Source organism: Prorops nasuta, unplaced genomic scaffold (assembly GCF_024137725.1).
Source record: "Prorops nasuta isolate Cenicafe-Biocafe unplaced genomic scaffold, Cenicafe_Pnas_1.2 PNAS00023, whole genome shotgun sequence".
Taxonomy (NCBI): Eukaryota; Metazoa; Arthropoda; class Insecta; order Hymenoptera; family Bethylidae; genus Prorops; species Prorops nasuta.
This window is the reverse complement of record NW_027116820.1, coordinates 1379594-1402319: the sequence shown is the minus strand read 5'-3', so window position 1 is coordinate 1402319 and position 22726 is coordinate 1379594. Positions and strand designations below refer to the sequence as shown.

The 22726-nt window shown below is 35.2% G+C and overlaps 1 protein-coding gene across 1 annotated transcript; it reads right to left on the bottom strand.

Annotated features, from left to right (window-relative positions):
- Positions 1–85: 85 nt before the first annotated feature.
- Positions 86–18405, bottom strand: LOC136781557 (putative nuclease HARBI1). Its single transcript, XM_066740455.1, has 4 exons — positions 18383–18405; positions 18140–18317; positions 17958–18064; positions 86–566 (listed from the first exon to the last, which is right to left on the bottom strand). The coding sequence occupies exons 1-4, from the start codon at positions 18403–18405 to the stop codon at positions 86–88; spliced, it is 789 nt and encodes a 262-aa protein (XP_066596552.1).
- Positions 18406–22726: the final 4321 nt, after the last annotated feature.

Sequence of the window (22726 nt, the reverse complement as noted above, 5' to 3'; positions counted from 1 at the left end):
ACGATAAATGTTTGTAAGTTTAGACCAACAAGTGACACAAAATATCCCTTTTTTCTTCGCCTGCAATTCTTTCGCTATTATTATTTTATGCTTCTTCATTATTAATAATCCTGTTATCTTCAACAAAATTTTCTATATTTACTTCATCAATGTAATCTAATAGATCATTATTATATATACAAAGATTATGCAAATAACAACAAGCTACTATGAATTTAGAAGCACGTTGAACTGTGCAAAAATCTAACCTTATCAACTGCCTAAATCTTCCCTTTAACAAGCCAAAGGCATTTTCTATTTTCACTCTGCAAGCTGAAAACTTGTAGTTAAATTGTTTCTGTTCTATTGTTAGATTACCATAATCGCTGTATGGCGTAATAAGATATTTTCGTAATGGGTATGCTGCATCTCCCAGTAAATGGAATTGGTCCTCACAAACATTTGGTAATATTTTACTTATAAAAGATAATTTAAATATGCGTGCATCATGTACTTTGCTAGGCGGCCCTGTAAATACATCTAAAAATATTTTATTGGCATCACATATTCCTTGTAACGTTAATGATGTCAGTAGTGGTAGCTAGGGGGTTCCTGTGACACGGTGGTGAGGGGAGTGCGGGTGTGCGGGGGGAAGTGTCTTGGGTTTTCCTGTGACACGGTGGTGAGGGGAGTGCGGGTGTGCGGGGGGAAGTGTCTTGGGTTCCTGTGACATGGTGGTGAGGGGGGTGCGGGTGTGCGGGGGGAAGTGTCTTCTTAAGAGCTAGGGTTTATTGGGTGATGAGGAGGGTGCGGGTGTGCGGAGGAAATGCTTTGGCTATGGGGAGTGAGAGAGAGAGAGAGAGAGAGATCCCTCTCACCCTCTCTTTCTCTCTTAGAGTCTCTCACCCCTCTCCCATCAGCCTAGGGCCCGGATGGTTAATTATCCTACGGGTCCACTAGTTCTCTAAGGCTTACCCCCTCTCCCATGTCACTAGGGTCCGGATGGTTAGTTATCCTACGGGTCCACTAGTTCCCTAAGGGTTACCCCTCTCCCATCACCCTAGGGCCCGGATGGTTAGTTATCCTGACAGTTACCCAGAGAACTTTTTTTTGTATTTTAGTTGGTGGAGGAAAAAGTTTCTTTTTTCTCCACTAGGTGGCGATCACGAAAATTACTGGGGCAGCTACACCGCTAGGGGTCCTAAGCATCTTACGGACTGCCATTTTTGATTTCTTAGTCCTGCCCTCGGAGGGTCTTTTCTCCCTCCACATACTTATCCTAGACCCTCCCACTATTTTCCTACTATGGACCCGCCATTTAACTTGATTTCACATTTAACCATTTTTCTTCCCTCTCAACCTACCTCTACACCATTGAAGGGTCTTTTTCCCTCCACATACCCATTCTATTCCCTCCTACTATTTTCCTCCTTGGGTCCTTCTTTTAATTTCACATTGTACCTTTCTTGAACCTTGGATACAGATTCCTTTTTTCTTATACAAGCTGTCGATAAATATAAAGTGAAAAAATATGCAGTATCAAATGGTTATTAATTTAGCGTATAGACAGAATTCTCAAGTAATTCCTATAATTACAAGAATAATAGGTGAAATCATGTCAAATCTATTTCCTTTTTTCTGTTTTTTTTTGTTTTTTACAGATTAAATTAAGGGAAATAGGAGTAGAGGAAAAGAAAGAGTCTTTTAAATAAAATTTATCATATAATTAAAAACGAACATGAAACTTATATAAAAACTAATACAAATGAAACTTATATAAAAGCTAATACAAATTAAACTTATATAAAAAACTAATACAAATTAAACTAATATTTAGCCCATTCAGCTAATAACAGACTCTGAAACATACAAAAAAGTTATTAATATCAAGTAAATTGCGAACTTAATTTTTATTATTTACCTTCTATTTGTTTTCGCACCCACTTTGCGAAAACATCCACCTCCTGGTAGACACAGTGGATTGGTTTTCCTGATCTGCCACTGAATTTTAATTTATGCAGTTCGCATGGGAGGTTGGAAGTTGTAAAATGTTGCCTTAAATTGTCATACTTGGGGCACTTGTAATATTCTAAATTAATGCATTCAATGCCCATTAAATTTAGAATATCACGTTCTATAGTGCCCCCTTTGTATACAACTACTGGATACATATAGTCTCGTTGCACAATTCTTATGAAGTCATATATTTCACTTTGTATATACTTTTCAAAACCCATATTTCCATATTCTATGCCATGTACATTTCTATACACATAGTTAGCACTTTTTTGATCTTTAATACTTAAATCATGAAATGTGTTATTCACTTTAAACGAGGCGTAATATGTGTAATCAGTTTTTACATCTTTTATGGCTACTTCTTTATATACTATTTTCTTGTTCACCATAAATCCATCAATATCTATTATATGGGTGATACTGTTTAAACTGAACATTTTCTAACTTGAGCGAAAAAATAAAGTAGTATTCAATATTCTAAAGCTAGAACTGAACTGAAGACTACCCTACACGCTCCTCAAGATCTTTTAAATGCTGTAAGGGATATGAAAAATTTGGTCTGTGGTGGGAGGTGACTAACCAGACACTTTTAGAAACACCATTGGTCCAAAGAGAGAATAGTTAAGGATAGTGGGAGAATTGAAATACTTGGTTTGAAGAGAAGGGGAAAACTTTAGAGAAACAAAAAAAGAATATATTTAAAATAACGGCAAAGTGTAATAAATTTAGTATTAAAAACGCTAACATGATGATCCCAACGTTCGTCGATTTACAAGGATTCCATTTAATGGATAAGACATTTATAGTTAAAGAATTTGCAGTTTTACAAGAACTAAAAGTGCATCATATTTTATTTTCACCCCCCTTTCCACATACTTGGTTAAGTGAAGAGGAGAGAAAGAAAACAGAGTAAGTATATTTTATAAAAAACAACGAATTATTATTTTCAATGAATAAGGAATTTCTTTTTCAGTTCAATCTTTTTCAATCATCATGGCTTAAATTGGATGGATGGTTTTTCACCATATTATAAATATAAAGATATTATAAAAAAATATGTATATGAGGATACGGTTTTTGTAAAAGGGGTGGAAAAGTTAAATTGGTTAAAGAGTATTTGTGATTTAGAAATTAGTAATGTAGATGAATATGTGTGGGGAAATTATAATTTAGAAGATGGTTTATATAATTCACAACTTCCTATTTGCATGAATCATGAAGGTATATGCGCACTGAGAAATGTATATTATATGAAATATATGTATGAATCAAAAATCTAGAATATATGTATATTTTAAACTTGAATGCATTCTTTTTACTTCAACGCGAAACCTGATCCGTAAAGTATTTATGTTACTGAAGTGTCTCGGAGACTGATTATTTGAAGGGTTCTCCATCTAAGATTTTTCATTAGTTTCACGCTGATCATTTAAACGGAAAGAACTACGATGTCGCTTCTAAATAGAGTTTTAAATAGCCAGGATGAATATCGTGAGTGGGTACGTGATTGTCGCGATTACATTAAAAAATTGAGAGTTGCTAGCCGCAATGCACGTATAGGGGCAAGGCAGAAAATATTTACGGAAATTGCTCAGATACAGTGTCGATTAATCAGAGCAGCAAGAGAAAAAAGTTATTCTTCAAATCACGCTCTTAAGAATCCCGATTTAAGAACTCAGCATGATTATCGCGAGTGGGTTTGCAAGTGTCGTGATTATATTCGAGATTTGAGAGAATCCAACCGGAATGCAACTCCAGATGCTATACAGAAAAATCTTGCAGAAATAAAATGTATTCGAAAGTTACTTCTCCATGCGGCGAAAAATAAAAATTCAATTGGAGCGGGCATTAATGCGGAAAAGCTTATTTGGAAAGATCTTGATTCATCATTTAAAAGTCGAATGTGTAGTGGTATGATAGTAAACACTAATTATATCGAACCACATGAATTTCTATTGGCAGTATCAGAAATGCTGCAATCCTACATGAACAAAGTATTCAGTAAAGTAAGCGCTGTTAAGATAAATATGGTATTCAACGGACAATTTATTTGCAAGGAAATTAGTGATATCAAACATATTTCCACAAAAAATGTGATTTTATTCAAGACTGATACTTTTAGTGATTGGTATAAAACAAACGTCATAGATAAAATTTTAACAAAATTAGGTGAATTTCAAGAGCGTGATAGTGGGTGGGCTTTGGAAAAAATATTAAATTTAATTGTGAATATTAATCACTATAATCCACTACATGCAGGCTGTGGAATCGACCTTCCAAAATATATTAAGAACAAACATGCAGTGATAAACATACAGAGTGATGATAATACATGTTTTGCATGGGCTGTAACGGCTGCACTCTATCCGACTATTTCAACTAAAAACCCACAACGACAATCTTCATACCCCCATTTTAAATCTGTTTTCAACGTCAGAAGTATAACATTTCCAACCACATTAAGGCAGATACCTAAATTTGAAGAAGATAATGATGTGTCGATTAATGTTTTCACCATGGTGGATGAGCAGGAAGGGCAGGAGAATTAAATTATTGCACCTCTTCAACTCACAAAATGTGAGAAATCGAGACATGCGAATCTTCTTCTTCTCGAACATCAAGGTGCAGCACATTTTTTATGTATCACGAATCTTTCTCGCTTGCTAAAGAAACAACTGACTCGAAAAAAACAATCTCATCTTATTTGTAATCGGTATGTTATACTGTTTATATTTTAATATAATTTTATTTAATGTTTATATACTAATATGATTTTTCTCTTAGATGTTTACACTATTTCTTCAATGAGGATAAACTTCAATCTCATAAACGTGATTGCAGTCAGCTCAATATAAACGTCCGTATACTGCTACCTGAAGAGGACCGTTGGGTGTCCTTTAAAAATGACAAGAACAATGAGAGGACCCCATTCGTCGTATATGCAGACATTGAATGTTTATTAGAGAAAGTGAATGAAACGAGCGGTAATAGTAGTATTTATCAAAAACATTTACCCTTTAGTGTAGGATATTATTTTAAAAGCGTTCGTGATTCATCGCTCTCAACCTATAAATCATATCGTGGACTCGAGTGTATAGAATGGTTTGTGCGAGAACTCGATAAAATTGCTAGCATAGCGAGCGAAAAACTAAAGACTGTAGTGCCTATGAGAACGCTAAGTATTAGCGAAAATTTTCGTCATAACAATGATCCCGACTGTCATATATGTAAAAAGCCATTTCTTCCAAATCAAATACGTGTTCGCGATCATGATCATTTAACAGGTAAATATAGAGGACCCTCTCACAACAATTGTAATTTAAACTATAAAGATTCGCACGTTATTCCAGTAATTTTTCATAATTTATCTAATTACGATGCACATTTCATCTTCAATGCGATCGCTAACATGTATAAGGGTTCAGTATACCTGCTACCTGTACATAAGGAAAAGTATATTTCATTTACAAAATACATACGGAAATATAATATTCAGCTCAGATTTATTGATTCATTTAAATTTCTTGCATCAAGTTTAGACAAATTGAGCTCATACTTGGAGAGATCTCAATTGCAAAACTTAGAGTCAGAATTTTCGAATTTAAATACGGAACAATTTAATCTACTAACAAGAAAAGGTATTTTTCCTTATGATTACGTAGATAATCTGAATCGTCTGGAAGAAAATGCTTTACCGCCTCGCAAGTTATTCTATAACAAATTAACTGACAGTGATATTAGTGAAGAGGCATATAATCATGCTAAGGAGGTATGGATCAATTTTCAAATACAAATACTTGGGGAGTACAGCGATCTCTATTTAAAAACTGACGTATTATTACTGACAGACGTTTTTGAAAATTTTCGCGATAGCTGCATGGAAAATTATAATTTGGATCCTGCACATTATTTTACACTCCCAGGCTTCACTTGGGATGCAATGCTTAAATATACTAGAATAAAATTGGAACTTTTCACTGATGTTGAAATGTTGCTTTTCGTAGAACGCGGAATACGTGGTGGTTTGAGTCAGTGCTCTCACCGCTATGAAAAAGCAAACAATCGGTATATGAATGATTATGACTCAACAAAACCAAGCAAATATTTAATGTACTATGATGTAAATAATCTATACGGATGGGCAATGTGTCAAGCTCTACCTACTCATGGATTTCGCTGGATTGAAGATACTAACAACTTTGATATCTCTAGCATACCTATAGATTCATCTGAGGGTTTTATTTTAGAGGTAGACTTGGAGTATCCAAGCGTACTTCATGATAATCACTCTGACTTGCCATTTTGTCCGGTACGTGAGGCTCCGCCCGGAGCATGACAGAAGAAGCTACTTGCAACTGTCGAAAATAAGGAGCGTTATGTTATACATTATCGGGCTTTACAACAATGTATTCGTCATGGAATGGTACTGAAACGTATCCATCGCGGATTAAGATTCCAGCAATCTGCCTGGCTAAACAAATATATAGACTTAAACACACGTTTGCGAGCTGCATCTAAAAATGAGTTTGAGAAAAATCTTTTCAAACTAATGAACAATGCAGTGTTCGGTAAGACGATGGAAAATGTAAGAAATAGAGTTGATGTGAGGCTAGTTAGTAAGTGGGAAGGAAGATATGGAGCAGAAGCATTGATATCCCAACCAAATTTTCACAGTAGCGCCATATTCAACGAAAATTTGGTTGCGATAGAATTAAAAAAATTAACGGCGAAATTTGATAAACCTATATATGTAGGTATGAGTATTCTAGATATTTCAAAAACATGTTTATACGAATTCCATTATGAATATATGCTTCCAACGTTTGGTAGTAAATGTAGAGCATTGTATACCGATACAGATAGTTTGATATACAGTATCGAATGCGATGACATTTACACGATCATGAGAGAAAATCTTTCAAGATTCGATACTAGTGATTATTCGCCTAATAACCAGTATAATTTACCTCTAGTAAATAAAAAAGTGCCTGGTTTGATGAAAGATGAGAATAACGGGAGAATTATGACTGAGTTTATTGGGCTGAGATCGAAAATGTATACATTTAAAATACAAGATAAAATTTTTAAAAAAGCTAAGGGCGTTAAGAGTTGCGTTATCGCTAGAAAAATAACGTTTGAAGATTATAGAGACTGCTTACAAAATTTTACTGTTCATATCCATAATCAAAATTTAATTCGTTCAAAATTGCATAATGTTTATTCAATTGTACAGCAAAAAATTTCTCTCAGTCCACATGATGATAAGCGCTATATTGTACAAGGTACTGTATCAACTCTACCATGGGGTCATTATAGGATAAATGAAATAGAATTAAGTGAAGTAGATTTAAATGAAGATTAAATAATTGCTTCTTTATTAATAAATTGTATGTTACAAAATATTGTTTTTATTTATCCATGAATTATGTGTATTATTGAATCCTAACCACTTTACAAAGACTTTGTCCCCCTTCTTACGTAATACCTTCTCAACTAGATATACATTAGGATTAGCAGTTTTTAAAAGTTCATGTTCGTAGAATCCACCATATATATCTGTACCACTAGAATCCCTTAGTAAATATGTAACAGGATTTGTTTTCTGCACTTTTATAATTTCAAATATTTCAGTTGTCCAATTTGGTGTGTAGCCTTTTGCAAATACATTCTTATATTTACTGATTCGTACAAAATCACCGACTTTGAACTTGGCACGACCAACGATCTTTATATTACTGAATACTGTTGCTAAGAGCTTATTAGCATGTTCAGGTTTCACATCGGCTGGACGCATTCCTATAGTACGATGTTTTCTTGAATTGTATTTGTCAACCAGTTGTTGTAGCATAGCTCTCCACTTGTAATTTCCATTCAACGTAAATCCTTTCCACATTTCTGTCTTCAACGTTCGATTCCAACGCTCGACTATGGTTGCTTTCAATACACTGTATGTTGAGTAATGATTTATTCCATGCTTTTTCATAAGCGATTGGAAATCACTACTATAAAATTCCTTGCCATCGTCGGTCTGTAGATTTTTCGGACATCTCCCACTCTTCAGGATTTTCAGCAATGCAGCTGTCACTTCCTTGCCTGACTTGGTTTTCAGGGCTATTGCCCAGCCATATTTCGACAATGCATCAATAACTGTGAGAATGTAGTGGTAGCCTGCGTCTGCATAGTTTCTCATGTCTACCAGGTCTGCTTGCCAGAGGTCATCGAAGCCTCGTATTATTACCCGTCTACGTAAAAAGTTCCGTCTGGCAGGCACATGCAACTCTTCTACCAATTGCTTCTTCTCCTCACTACTCATAATTATTCCACTACGTGTTATGTTTACAGCAGGTCATCAAGCACTGGCGGTAGTATAAGTTTCTTCAAGGCATAATTTATATCGTCTTCTCTATTCTTCTCATTTGCAAAATCTTTTTTTGCCAGCTGATTAGAGAAATATTCTACAACAATTTTCAATCCAACAATCATATCATTTCGTAATTCCTTGTCTTTTCGATCCAATTTATAATCATTATGATCGACTTTATCAACCAATTTATCGATTCTTATACCAATTTCATCAATTTCATCGATTTTTTTCATTAGAGTTGTAAATTTTTCCTCAAGAATGTTACATTTTAGGTAATAGTGAGTTAGCTTCTCACTGTATTCAAACAATTCTCTCATTAAGCTATCACGTACAGTCATCGAATTACGTAACAGAGCAGCCATATTCACCGCACTTGTCTCATCCGTAACATCACATTCTAAGTTTGAAATTATTTTCTTCTTGGCATTAAATGCATTCTTTTGTTTATCAAACTTTAACGTATCATTATCAATTTTGTGGAAATAATTTCTCACTTTACCGGTATTGAAACCAGCTCCAAATTTATTTATTGTCATAGTGAAGTAGTACGTGGAACTGAGAAAATCTTGAAACTGCAATCTCTTTTATATAGAATAACGCTTTCTTCTCTTATTTAGATCCTGCCAATTTGTAACTATTATGATCGATTTTATCATTCAATTTTTCGATTCTTTCATCAATTTCGTCGATACGTTTTTTCAACAGATTTGTCATTTTTTCCTCAAGAATTTCACATTTTAATGCATATTCATTCAGCTTCACACTATATTCATTCATTTCTTTTGTAAAGCTATCACGCAGTGGTGTCAAATTACTCATCAGAACACTGATATTCACCGCACTTGTCTCATCAGTAACATCAGATCCCAAGTTTGAAATTATTTTCTTCTTGGCATTAAATGCATTCTTATATTTATCAAACTTTAACGTATCATCATCAATTTTGTGAAAATAATTTCTCACTTTACCAGTATTGAAACCAGCTCCAAATTTATTTATCGTCATAGTGAAGTAGTACGTTGAACTGAGAAAATCTTGAAACTGCAATCTCTTTTATAAGATGATACCTTCTTCATGGAGCTCCTCAATTATTGACTGTATCTCATTATGGTGATTCGTATGACCAGCAGCAGATGATGCAATTAATAGTTTTAATCGCTCGACCAGTTCGTTTGGATCGTTCCAATGTACATAGCTCACGGGATTATTATTAACACGCATATATCCCTTGCCTTGTACAAGTTTTGTCTTCGGTGGAAATAATTCACTAATTATTTTCTTCCATTTATGTCCCTTATTCCCACGAAGCTTTCCTGTACTAATGTTATCTGCTCTGTGCACATTAGTTTGAGAAAGAATACTTTTATATGTGTCTAAATCATCTTTAGTATAATCTTCAGGTTCTTTCATGAAGATCATTTCAAATAGACCTTTCGTGCCAGGATAATACTCCTTATCGATAATAATAAAATTACTGTAATCATCAACATTAAAAGCACATTTCGCAAGCCACATTTTATTCGTCACTTTATCTAACTTAACTCCAAAATTACTGTCAATTTTATCCTTAGCATTATTCGTCAACAATTCTATATATTTGGATGCAATTGAACCAGACTTTATCGTACTTCGATTAGCATCTTTTACATCCTCGATGGATGTATGCACAGGTAATTCTATTTGTCTCGCTAAATCTTGCGTGCCATATTCATTATTCTTCTTCACCTTCTCCTCCTCCTCCTCCCCCTCCCCCTCCCCCTCCTCCTCCTCCTCCTCTTCATCATCTTCCAGAGAAAGGTACTGTGTTTCGTGCGACTGTGGATATTCCTGCTCATCATCCGATGAATGACCTTGAACGTTAATTCTGGAGCTGCGTATGAAATCTTTCCGCTGTGGAGTCGATGTGAGATAAGACTTTCTTCGTTTCATCGGAATTATGAAAGATTCCTCGTGTGAGAGAGATCTCTTTATAGGTTCCATTTTCATCTCATGTTTCGGTGCAACAAAAATTGCTTGATTATTTTCGGTGAGCTTCTTTAATGGTTCAACTATTGGTTTAAAAGTTTCATTTAAACTGTCTTCCATCATTACTCTGTCTGATTTGAGTGCGCGATATTTTTGACGAATTACTTCACTTGCCTCAGCAATCTTCTTTAGAAGCTTTTTCTCCTTCATTTTGTAAAGCTATTCTCTATTCAATATATAGACTTGTTCAACGTTCAAGGTTAAACTAACATTTTTTACCATTAACATCACTCTTTAATCACAGCATATTTATTGAAACCCTTTCGATATCGTCCATTTTGCATTGCACTGTCTTTATCAATTACTAAAAATCCATAATCACGCTTCCAACAATTTGAACACAATTCATAAAATTTTTCAAACGCCATATCTGTATTTACATGTTCGTTATATATATGTTTTAGGTTAGTTCCATCTTGTTTAAAAATAATTAAAAAATTTGCATTATCACGTATTAGATGTTTTGGTATCCTTGCATAAGTCTGACAAAGATAAAAGCAATCAATCTTGGAATGTCTACCCATGGAGAAGTAGTCTCTTATATTGTCTTGCTTATCGATTGCAACATCATCAAATATGAAAATTGAATTTGGTAGTGCTTCAGCTACTTTTATAACCTCACTATTATTAGAAAATTGGAAATAACTAATTTCTTCATTGTCCGATAATAGTCACTCCAAGTATCGATATTTTGGTTGCTGCAACGATTTTGAATAAACGTATAGGTTTTCAAATCTCACACCCTGAGGGCTTTCTATAAGGCTCAGCAATACATTTGTTTTTCCACAATTTGAAGGGCCACAAACTATACAGCGTATGGTTGATGGGAGTAGAGGTCCGTGACGTCTCATGCATTTATCGGTTGTTCGGTAATCTATATTAGAAACACGAATACCGAGCGGCTGCTTTACGAAGTCCATGACTGAAAACTCTGTGGTCATACAACCTATTTATAGGAATGAAATGAATTGTTTGATCAGTTCTCATCATGCCGTTATTAGTGTTAGATGTGTCAAGTTTGGAGGTATTAATCGCTGAGCAGTTTGAATACATACCGAAAATTTCACTTTTAAAGTACTTTCCGCGTAGTATTCAAGAGGTTTGGAATAAATTGCCTGAACATATTCGTGCAGATCCTGAAGTACAACAATATCGCTGGTGTTTTAAACATCATAATCTACCTAATACAGATCACATTGATGGGCCGCTCCCATCAATAAAAGATTGCTGGGCTTGTCAGCAAACTCTGTGTGAGAAACAGAAAGAAAGTTCCACATGGTAAGCTACGGTTGTGGAACTTTTTTCAATAAAATACTGAATAAATTACCGTTCGAAGTACACATACCTGGCTACAATTATTGCGGACCAGGTACTCGACTTCGAGAACGGTTAGCACGTGGTGATCCTGGTATAAATCCTCTAGACGAAGCCTGTCGTGAACACGATATCGCATATTCAATATATAAGGATCTGCCACCACGTCACCAGGCTGATAAAGTTCTTGCACAGCGTGCACGAAAACGTATCACTGCTAGTGACTCATCTTTACGTGAACGAGCAGCTGCAGCAGCAGTCTGGGCATCAATGAATGTAAAACGAAAACTTGGCTTAGGCCTACAAGTGCATGGAAGAAGCATGAAGAAAAGAAAAATTCGTGTACCGAAGAAACGAGGAGGTTTATTGAGGAAAAAGCAATTTACTCAAAAAAAAAAACGGGGGGGTTTATTACCTCTGCTCCCACTGTTGAGTGCAGTGGGCGCATTAGCTGGGGGCGCAGCAGGTATAACAAAAGCTGTAAACGATGCGAAAGCATCCAAGAGACAATTGGAAGAGATACAGCATCACAATCGTGTAATAGAAGGCAGGCGTGGACATGGTTTATACCTAACCCCTTACGGACGAAGGGGAGAGGGTTTGAAAAGGAGGAAAAAAACCGCGCAAAAAAAAAAATAAGCAACCTCCCGAAATCTGGAGCTACTAGTAATATTCAATTATTACATGCATGTCAGGATATACCACATTTTCGAGGAGTTTTTATGCGCACATCTCTACCGCAAACCGTACTATGCAATGAGTGTGCAATCGTGAATCTTGATGAAGATAAAGGTTCTGGTACACATTGGGTTGCCTACGTTAAACGTAATAATTACGTAAAGTATTTCGACTCCTTTGGAAATTTGAAACCTCCAATTGAACTTTTAGATTATTTTGGTCCTTCTTCTATAATCTACTACAACCACGATCAATATCAATCGTATGATACAAGCATATGCGGTCAGTTGTGTGTCAAGTTTCTACGTGAACAATGTCTTTAACGGTTACGCTGTCTGACCGCGAGTCCATATTAGAGGCAGATTTTTTCCCACCGATCAATCTTCGGGAGGAGCAATATGAACTTGGTCTCGTAGACTTTCAGAGCTTCAATTCAATCGCTAATGCTGATGAGTCGAACAATAAGTTTTACTACGATACTGAAGATCTGACTATACCTACAGGTTGTTATGAATTGAGTGCTATAAATGATCTTTTGCGTACATTGATGCATGAGGCGGATAATGAAGATGTCATTATTCTACGTGCTAATAATAATACGTTGAAAAGTGAAATAAAGTGTAAATATCTGATCGATTTTACAAAACCTAATAATATAGGCTCTTTATTGGGTTTTTCGTCAGATCGAATTATTCAGCCGAACACTCTAGCCGAATCAGACCAGCCCGTAAACATTATAAGGGTGAATATTTTACGAATTGAATGTAATATTACTGCTGGTGCATATACAAACGGCAAACCTCAACATGTTATACATGAATTTTTTCCAAGCGTGCCACCAGGCTATAAAATCTCGGAAACACCGAAAAACGTCATTTACTTGCCAGTCATTGTGAAAGTAATTGACCGTCTTACTTTGCGCATTCTCGATCAGGAAAACCGTCTAGTAAATTTCGGTGGGGAAGAAATTACAATTCGATTACACATTATAAAATGCTAATTTACAAGAATACTTATAAATCACCGATACCAGATGAGCCTATCATCAGTCCAACAGTTGCTGCAGGAGCAGATACATTGGGTGGGGATTACGTTAGAAGACCGCTAACAAGAAAAAATATAACCTTTCTTCAATCACTGGGTTTCAAGGTCAGAAATAAAAATGGACCTGTTGGATATAACCGCACAACCTGTGTACGACAATCGCATTACTAAAATGGAAATACATGCTTACAATCCGTATGCAAATGCATCATTGGGAAATAGTGACGAAATTCGAATTCCAATACAACAGCAAGATTTAATTCTTCTACCATGTGAGAGTTACCTATACATAGAGGGAAAATTAATCGAGGGCACTCGTGCTCAGGGTGCAACAGTTCAAGATACAGTGGGACTTGACTGCAATTCCATGGCATTCTTGTTCGATGAAATTCGCTATGAATTGAATGGTATTGAGATTGACCGCAGTAAGAATGTGGGTATTACTAGTTCCATGAAGAATCTCATTTCTCTGACTGGGGAGGAGAGTACGAGTCTACACCATTCAGGATGGTTTCTATCAGATTATAAGCCTACGAAATATTTTAATTTTTGCGTACCACTGAAAATGCTGTTGGGTTTTTGTGAAGACTATAGAAGAGTCATAATAAATGCACGTCATGAGCTCGTTCTCATTCGAGCGCGTAATGATACGAATTCGATATATTCTTCAACGAAAATCACCGACTCCAAAATTGATGTTCAAAAAGTGCAATGGAGAATTCCTCATATATCATTGAATGAATACACAAAACTTCAATTTCTACGTATTATCGACCAAATCAAAAGCCTCACCATGGCTTTTCGATCCTGGGAACTCTACGAATACCCGCTTCTACCAGAAACACAGAGGCATACGTGGGCTGTAAAAGCTGCAACACAATTGGAGAAGCCTCGATACGTTATTCTAGCATTTAGAACAAATAAGAAGAATACGCAGCATATGAAGGTGCTTGACTTCGATGATAGTTTTGTTCGTGATATTAAAGTCTATCTTAATTCTGAATTTTATCCGTATGATCGACTTGATACTGATACTGAAAAATCACGATTTTCTGTACTATATGATATGTATGTTAAATTTATCCAATCCTATTATGCTGGAGAAAAACCGTCGAAACCAATGCTTGATTACAACAATTTCTTAGAATATGGCCCTCTCTTTGTCATTGATTGTTCGCATCAAAACGAATCTATTAAATCTGGCACAGTTGACGTTAAAATAGAGATCGATTGTTCTAAAAATATTGCAAGTAATACTACTGCGTATTGTTTAATTATACATGATAAAATTGTTGAATATAACCCGCTTACAAGTATTGTTAGAAATGTAAGTTAATCGTTAATAGTTAGTAATGTAAGTTAATCGCTAATAGTTAGAAATGTATGTTAATCGCTAATAGACTATAGTTAAGCTTATCATTATAATGAAGGAAAAAAATAATAAATAAGATATAATAATCATTTATTTGTGTTTAAATTATTCCTTACAAATGTTTTCTAAATTAATCTTTTGAAATTTGACTAACAATTGCAAATGTCATATTATTGTAATTTCCACCATGATACGTGAATGTTAATATTTGATTTGAAGCTGCATCTTGAAAATTCTTGAATTGTTCTGGTTTTTCCAGTAATGCCATCATCCTCGCAGGCAAGAAGAACCATTCCTTCGTAAGCAGCTTTGCTATTATTCTCTCCCCATATTTGGTTTTAATTTTCGATAATTCAGTTATTCGGTATGACCCCCCAATCTCCAAAGTATTCAGTTTTATAAAAGTTTTTGGTTCTACAGTTGCGAGTTCATTAATCTTAGTTAAATCCATTTCTATAATAATAAAATAATATTAAGAATAGAGAATAACGTAAAAAAGAAAAAATAATTCTTACCTTCTAAAGATTATCTACGACAATTACGTGACAATAAAAAAATATTCTATCTGCAACGTGAAACTGGTACTTTGCACTGCTTGAAGCTTCAATACTGCTATTACACCACAATAAAATATTATGACTGCAGCGTTACAGACTTGAACTTTCGACTGCTTCACGCTTCTAATCGAGACTGAATGAAATTTCCTAATTGCTAGCGTGGGTGACTTTGAATAATATCCTAGGAGGGAATAAGATATACACACTTGGAAATTGAGAGTAGGGGAAGTGTTGCAGGCAAACGAAACTTGGGTGGCTTTGAATAATATCGTAGGAAGGGATAAGATATACACGCTTATTGGAAATTGAGAGTGGAGGGACTGTTGCAGGCGAACGACATTTTTGATGGGTTACTCACTCATGATTGTAGATTTCAAAGAGAATTCATTATTTTAAACCTGTTGATACATGTATTCTTTAGATCAAGTAGTTGTTAATTAAAATAAATAAATCCATTTAATTATATACACATTCCTTATACAAAGTGACATCAGTCTAGAATATAAACTTTTCATTGTTTAAAAGCAAGTCGTGAGATACACGTTCTTCAGATCAAATAACCGTCATCTAAAACAAATATATTTAATTCAAACATGTCATAACACGTACTAGATGGTACAGATAGTCACGTTCCTCAGATAAAGTAATGACAGTTTAAAATATAAACTTTTCATTATTTAGAAACGAGTCGTGAAATATACGTCCATTATTACTTGGGTTGGGAATACTAGCATCTTAAGGACATATCCTGAGTGCAGCTTAAAATTTACGAGCGCATCAATTGCTTTTCGACAATCTTACGTCACACTGTGACTCTGTTTAGCACGTGGGATCATTTGTCTGCTCTGCTTGTGAGAAAAGTCTTGAGAAAAAAATAGCTAGAGGCTGAATGATTTGTCTGGTCTGCTTGAGGGAGGAAAAGTCACGAAAAAATAGCTAGAGGCTGGTTTAGAGGGTAAAATATGGTCAGAAAGTATCGAGCGCATCAATGGCTTCTTGACAATCTTACTTCACAACTGTGACTCTGTTTAGCACGTGGGCTCATTTATCTGACCTGTTTGTGAGAAAAGTCTCGAAAAAAAATAGCTAGAGACTGGTTGAGAGGGTAAAATATGGGCAGAAGGTATCGGGTCAGTTTTAGAGAGCCCTGGGAAAGCTCATAGGAGGAACATTGGGTGGTCCCTAGAATTTCACTCCCCATTGTTTCGCAAAAGGAAAAATAATGTCTGTTAACTATGTGACATGTAGAGCATGCTTACAGGAAGATGTAATGAATAATCTATTCATTTATAATATGCTTACAGTAATTTTTATTCAATATTCAAAAGATTTAACATATAATACTTTTATTCAATATATATATATATATATATATATAACTAAAAAGAGTTTTAACATATAATATTTTAAAATATCAAGCTATTCTTCTGCCCTTGCTACCTCCATCGTTGTCTCCTCCTCATCCTCCTCCTCCTCCTGCTCCTCCTCCTCTTCCTGCGGAATTATCCCTGCCTCTATCTCAATCATTCTGATACCTCTCATCAACAGTTGTATACAGCGTGTTACTGTAAAAAATCATCAGATTTTAGAAAAATGTATGATGCAATCTCATTCATAATAACTTACTATTTTCATACTCCATTCCATGCGTCTCGATTGTTTCTTCATTTACCGCTTGTGATAAATTTTGCATAATTTCATCTATTATTCTTGTAATTATATGAATTACTGGAGAATTCTGTCTATACGCTAAATTAATAATCACTTGATACTGCATATTTTTTCACTTTATATTTATCGACAGCTTGTATAAGAAAAAAGGAATCTGTACCCAAGGTTCAAAAAAGGTATAATGTGAAATTAAAAGAAGGACCCAAGGAGGAAAATAGTAGGAGGGAATAGAATGGGTATGTGGAGGGAAAAAGACCCTTCAATGGTGTAGAGGTAGGTTGAGAGGGAAGAAAAATGGTTAAATGTGAAATCAAGTTAAATGGCAGGTCCATAGTAGGAAAATAGTGGGAGGGTCTAGGATTAGTATGTGGAGGGAGAAAAGACCCTCCGAGGGCAGGACTAAGAAATCAAAAATGGCAGTCCGTAAGATGCTTAGGACCCCTAGCGGTGTAGCTGCCCCAGTAATTTTCGTGATCGCCACCTAGTGGAGAAAAAATAAACTTTTTCCTCCACCAACTAAAATACAAAAAAAAGTTCTCTGGGTAACTGTCAGGATAACTAACCATCCGGGCCCTAGGGTGATGGGAGAGGGGTAACCCTTAGGGAACTAGTGGACCCGTAGGATAACTAACCATCCGGACCCTAGTGACATGGGAGAGGGGGTAAGCTTTAGAGAACTAGTGGACCCGTAGGATAATTAACCATCCGGGCCCTAGGCTGATGGGAGAGGGGTGAGAGACTCTAAGAGAGAAAGAGAGGGTGAGAGGGATCTCTCTCTCTCTCTCTCACTCCCCATAGCCAAAGCATTTCCTCCGCACACCCGCACCCTCCTCATCACCCAATAAACCCTAGCTCTTAAGAAGACACTTCCCCCCGCACACCCGCACTCCCCTCACCCCCGTGTCACAGGAACCCCCTAGCTACCACTACTGATGTCATATCATGTTTATTAATATATGTTGATTTTTTTTTATGAGCAGGTGTTCTTATTGGAATGTAGGTACCATCCACACATCTTATTATTCCTGGAAAGCCATTTATCTGCAAAAGAAATAAGATTATGACTACGATTCCTACATATTTTTCAGATTACAATTTTTTTATTTTAGTACTAACACTTTGAAATTCTCTTGCAACATTTGTTTTTTCAGTTAAAGTTTGTGGAAATGTTATAACAGAACGTGCTATACTATTGAGAAAATCCATAATATTATTACTATAGAAATGAAATGTAGATTCTGCCATATCAAATCTAGCAGCCACATCTCTGATGCAAACTTTGTTACCTGCAAACCTAATAAAAAATAAAGAAGCTAAAATTTCTATAGAAAGCATATTAATACAATTAAATCAGTATACTTTATATAACAATGAAGGACCATAAATATTATAACAATTTCTGGTCGCATGATATTGATGTACTACTATCATTGTCCTTCACAATATAAGAACAAAATGATGATCTTTCATAACGTTCTTTCAGTTGTAAATAAGTAGAACGAAGAATCCGAAAGTTTCTCTGGAACTATCATATAATAATACAATAATTTATTAATATATCCAAAAGTTATGCTATTATATAGGAAAAATACTAGAAAGAAGAATAAACATTACCTCCTTGTTTGAATACTGATTTATTATACTCATATAATTTTTAATTTTTGGTCTTTCAATTTTATCGCTTACATTATACAAATCAAACTCATCATCATTACTACTAGACGATTCTAATAATTCATTTAAAATGATTGATTTTCTCTGATTTGCCATTGTTCGAGATTGGGAGGAGCAGAAAATGTTGCGAAGTAGATTCCGCATTTCTCTGTTATATCTTCCATCTCTATTGCGCTCACAATAGACGGATAGACCGACAGCGTCTAGCCGCTCTATCTGTCCCTCTCTCAGCGGCGCGCTTGCGCGTCTTCTGGCCCTGGCGCGTCGCGGCCGCGAAGCGACACTACATGCGCGCTTGGCCACTAGGTGGCCAGCGCCCGCAGCAGCTCTCTCGCTGGCAAGATTAGTGTCGCGTAATTATATAGATAAGTCCTTGATAAGGAACCATCGCACCTCAGCCTTGCTCAACCGACTGCCCAACCAGCATCAACCGCAGCAACAGAAGCAGCTTTTCTCTCACCTCCACGGCAGTGTTGCCAGAAAGTAGACCGTCGCTCTACAGAATTTCCCCCTCTACTTACCACCACAGATACAGGCTCTTTTGCGTGAGCCATCCCCGCTTCTACCGCTGCTCGATGGTCACGAACACAAGTAGAAGCGTCCGTACATGTGTCGACTGACTTCGCTCGCGCTCGCCTATCCTCGGATTAAAGAGAGAGTGGAGATACTTTCTCGGACCTCTCTGTCTTTCTCGCTGTTAGCGTCTAGCAGAAGTTCGAGGTAAAATCTTTCCGCTTCGCTTTGCCGAAAATCTACGAATATTTTATGTTATTTACATTTGCAGCCTAATGCCTTTATACATGTTTTTCAGCATATTTATTTATAAGCATTGACTTATTATAGTCAATAATAAATTAAGGAAATGCGCATGTGATATGTAGTAATTACTTTAAATACAATTTCATCTTTATATTTCGCTTACTTCCGTAAAATATGCATTTCTTTAATTTATTATTGATTTTTGTAAGTCAACGGCCATTAAAAAAAAATTTAATCTTAGAAAAAAAAGAAAAGTACGGAGCAGGAACCGAACCCGGACCCACGAATCGCCACGCGGTTACCTTACCGCCTAGACCACAAAGCTTCTTCGGTGCACCGTAAACAAAAAGTCTTCTTAAAGACTTGAAATTTTCTTTTGAAGCGTATAAATTAACGAGCAACCGACAGCTTTATACATTATTATTCTGTCATAATGGTACAAAAATTAAAGAATAATTATATATCCCACAAAAAACAGACTTCGCCTGTAAAAAAAGGCGGCAAGTACATAAACCATTTAGCATAAATAATATAGTAAAATTATCCAATTAAAAAAAGTAGTGAAATCCAAATATTAGGCAAGTGTATTTTTTCACCTTAGCAAAAGTTAAATTTTTGAAAAAAAAAAGGAACAACAAAGATACTTGCCGGGCCCGTAATGTCAATGCACAGTGAGAAATAGAATCGTCTGTGGTTCGGCTAACTTCACTCTGTATTTTAACATGAAATTTGCTGTACTACGCTATAGCTGAATCTCACACACGATTCAATTTCCCACTGTGCATGGACATTACGGGCCCGGCAAGTATCTTTGTTGTTCCTTTTTTTTTCAAAAATATAACTTTTGCTAAGGTGAAAAAATACACTTGCCTAATATTTGGATTTCACTACTTTTTTTAATTGGATAATTTTACTATGTTATTTATGCTAAATGGTTTATGTACTTGCCGCCTTTTTTTACAGGCAAAGTCTGTTTTTTGTGGGATTTCATAACGTTTTGTAAGAGTATAATATTTAAAAAATTAAATAATTCTTTTAATTTTTCTACAGAATTTAAAGAAAATTTCCACACTTCTCATTTTTTGAAACAGCAGCGCTTAACTAATAAAATAATATATATTAATATTGAAAAAATATCACAGTCAACACATTGAATTTACTGATATTTGTAATGCATTCTGCATAAATGAACTTCATAATTAATGCCCCGGCTACTTGTTTAATGTTTTCAGTTTCACTATAATAAAAGTTTGATTAAATTTTTCATAATCAATAAACATACTTTCAACATATACAAATAATTAAGTAAAATGTATGTTTTAATTAATTTACATTTTCTGTTTATCAACATTTGACTTTTACCGCCATCTGACCTTGCTAGACTTCACTAGTTTCATCAACTACTTGAGTTGATATTGTGGCAAGACTGGACAAGTAATTCACAAAGCTTTAAATAAGCTACAATCAAGCATATATTCAAAGCTGACAATGTCGTTTTGCATACCACGTTTCTTTTTAGCACCAATTACTATCACATTTATGCTGCTAATTCTTGACAAAGGTGATATAGGAGATACATTGGCGAGTCGTCCTTATAATATTTCCTGTGCCAGAGTCCTCAAATGTTCGTTTCGCTAATTTCTATACACTGTTGAAACTAGTCGGATTTCTGGTGCTGCAAAATGGAGTGGAAACCATTAATTTTTGGACTGAGTTTCAATTGAGAATAAACGTGCATTTTTTCATCCATACCAATGACCAGTATACTGCCTTTGGCCTAGAATACTAGCATAGGTAACAGAGGAAAACAATCAACAGTTATTAACTCAATTTTACAGAATTTCATCCAATGAGTCTCATCCTTAAATTATGGCTGAGCAATGGAAGACGTTTTTCTGAATATTGGCTTATTCTTACTTTGCCAATCTTTCAATGCTTGCATCTTTGCCTGTTTCTAGTACCAGAATGCAGGAGTGAAAAGCCCAATTGTTGATTCAACTCCAATAGTCAGTATATGTGCGAACCTTCCTCCTTGGATTTTTAATTCTATTGTACCAAATGTATTTAAGTCAAAGCACAAGTATTACTATTTGCTATAATACACTTGCACAATGACTGTAAAATACTAAATGATAACATCTGAGTAAACCTAAAATCAAATTCATCATTTAAAAATCTCAATTCTTCAAAGAAAATAATATTTTAAAGAAACATGAATCATTCCATTTGTTAATCAACATTTGACTTTTTACCAACATCTGACTTTGCGAAACTTCAGTAACTTCATCAGCTGTTTGGGGTGATACAGGGGCATGACTGGACAAGCAATTCGCAAAGCTTTAAATAAACTACAATCAAGCATATAATTAAAGCTGACATTGTCGTTTTGCATACCACATTTCTTTTTAGCACCAATTACTGTCACATTTATGCTGCTAATTCTTGACAAAGGTATAACCTATCGGACAGTTGAAACCCACATCAGTTTAAAGAGAAGAAACAACTAAAACTGTATTTTGTTAATGATTTCAATACCTGGAAGTTTAGCATATGGTTTTCAAATACTTTAACAATTTCTTGCAATTTATATATACTCTGGATAATCACCTATGCACATAAATGTTGACAGTATACTTCTTTTTGGCAGTGTTAAAAATATATAAATATTAATCTTACTTCATCCAGTCAGCTCTATCCTCAGCAACTCAATCCACGTAGTTTCATCCTCAGCAATCAAGAGACACGGTGTATATTATATTTTAATCTTTCACTCCACACAGCTCGACCCTTAGCAGTCAGATAATAAACACATCACTATTTAATCTGCAATAAAATCACACAAAGTACCAGAAAATATATTACATTTTATATCATAAAATTCATTTTTATACTTATCTAATCTGTTGATTCCTTTATGTAATTAAAAATCCTTTTAATGAGTATAACCTCATCAAATTTAAATAAGAACAGCCTAATCATGTTTTTTCATTTATTTATTTCATAATTAGGTTCAAATTGTTTTAAGGTTAATACTGTCAATCTTGCTGCTTAACCTGATTTACCGTAATAAACGAAGTAAAACATATATCTAGGAGATACACACAGACACACTGTTTACGATTGTGTGCAACTATATTTACGTTTACGTCTACTGACGTCACTAAACCTACGTTAAGCAGCCAACTTCAGCCCGAGACATACACTATGGCTGGAGAAGAAGAAGAAGAAGAAGATTATGAAGGAGAAGAATCTCAATTTTCGATATATATT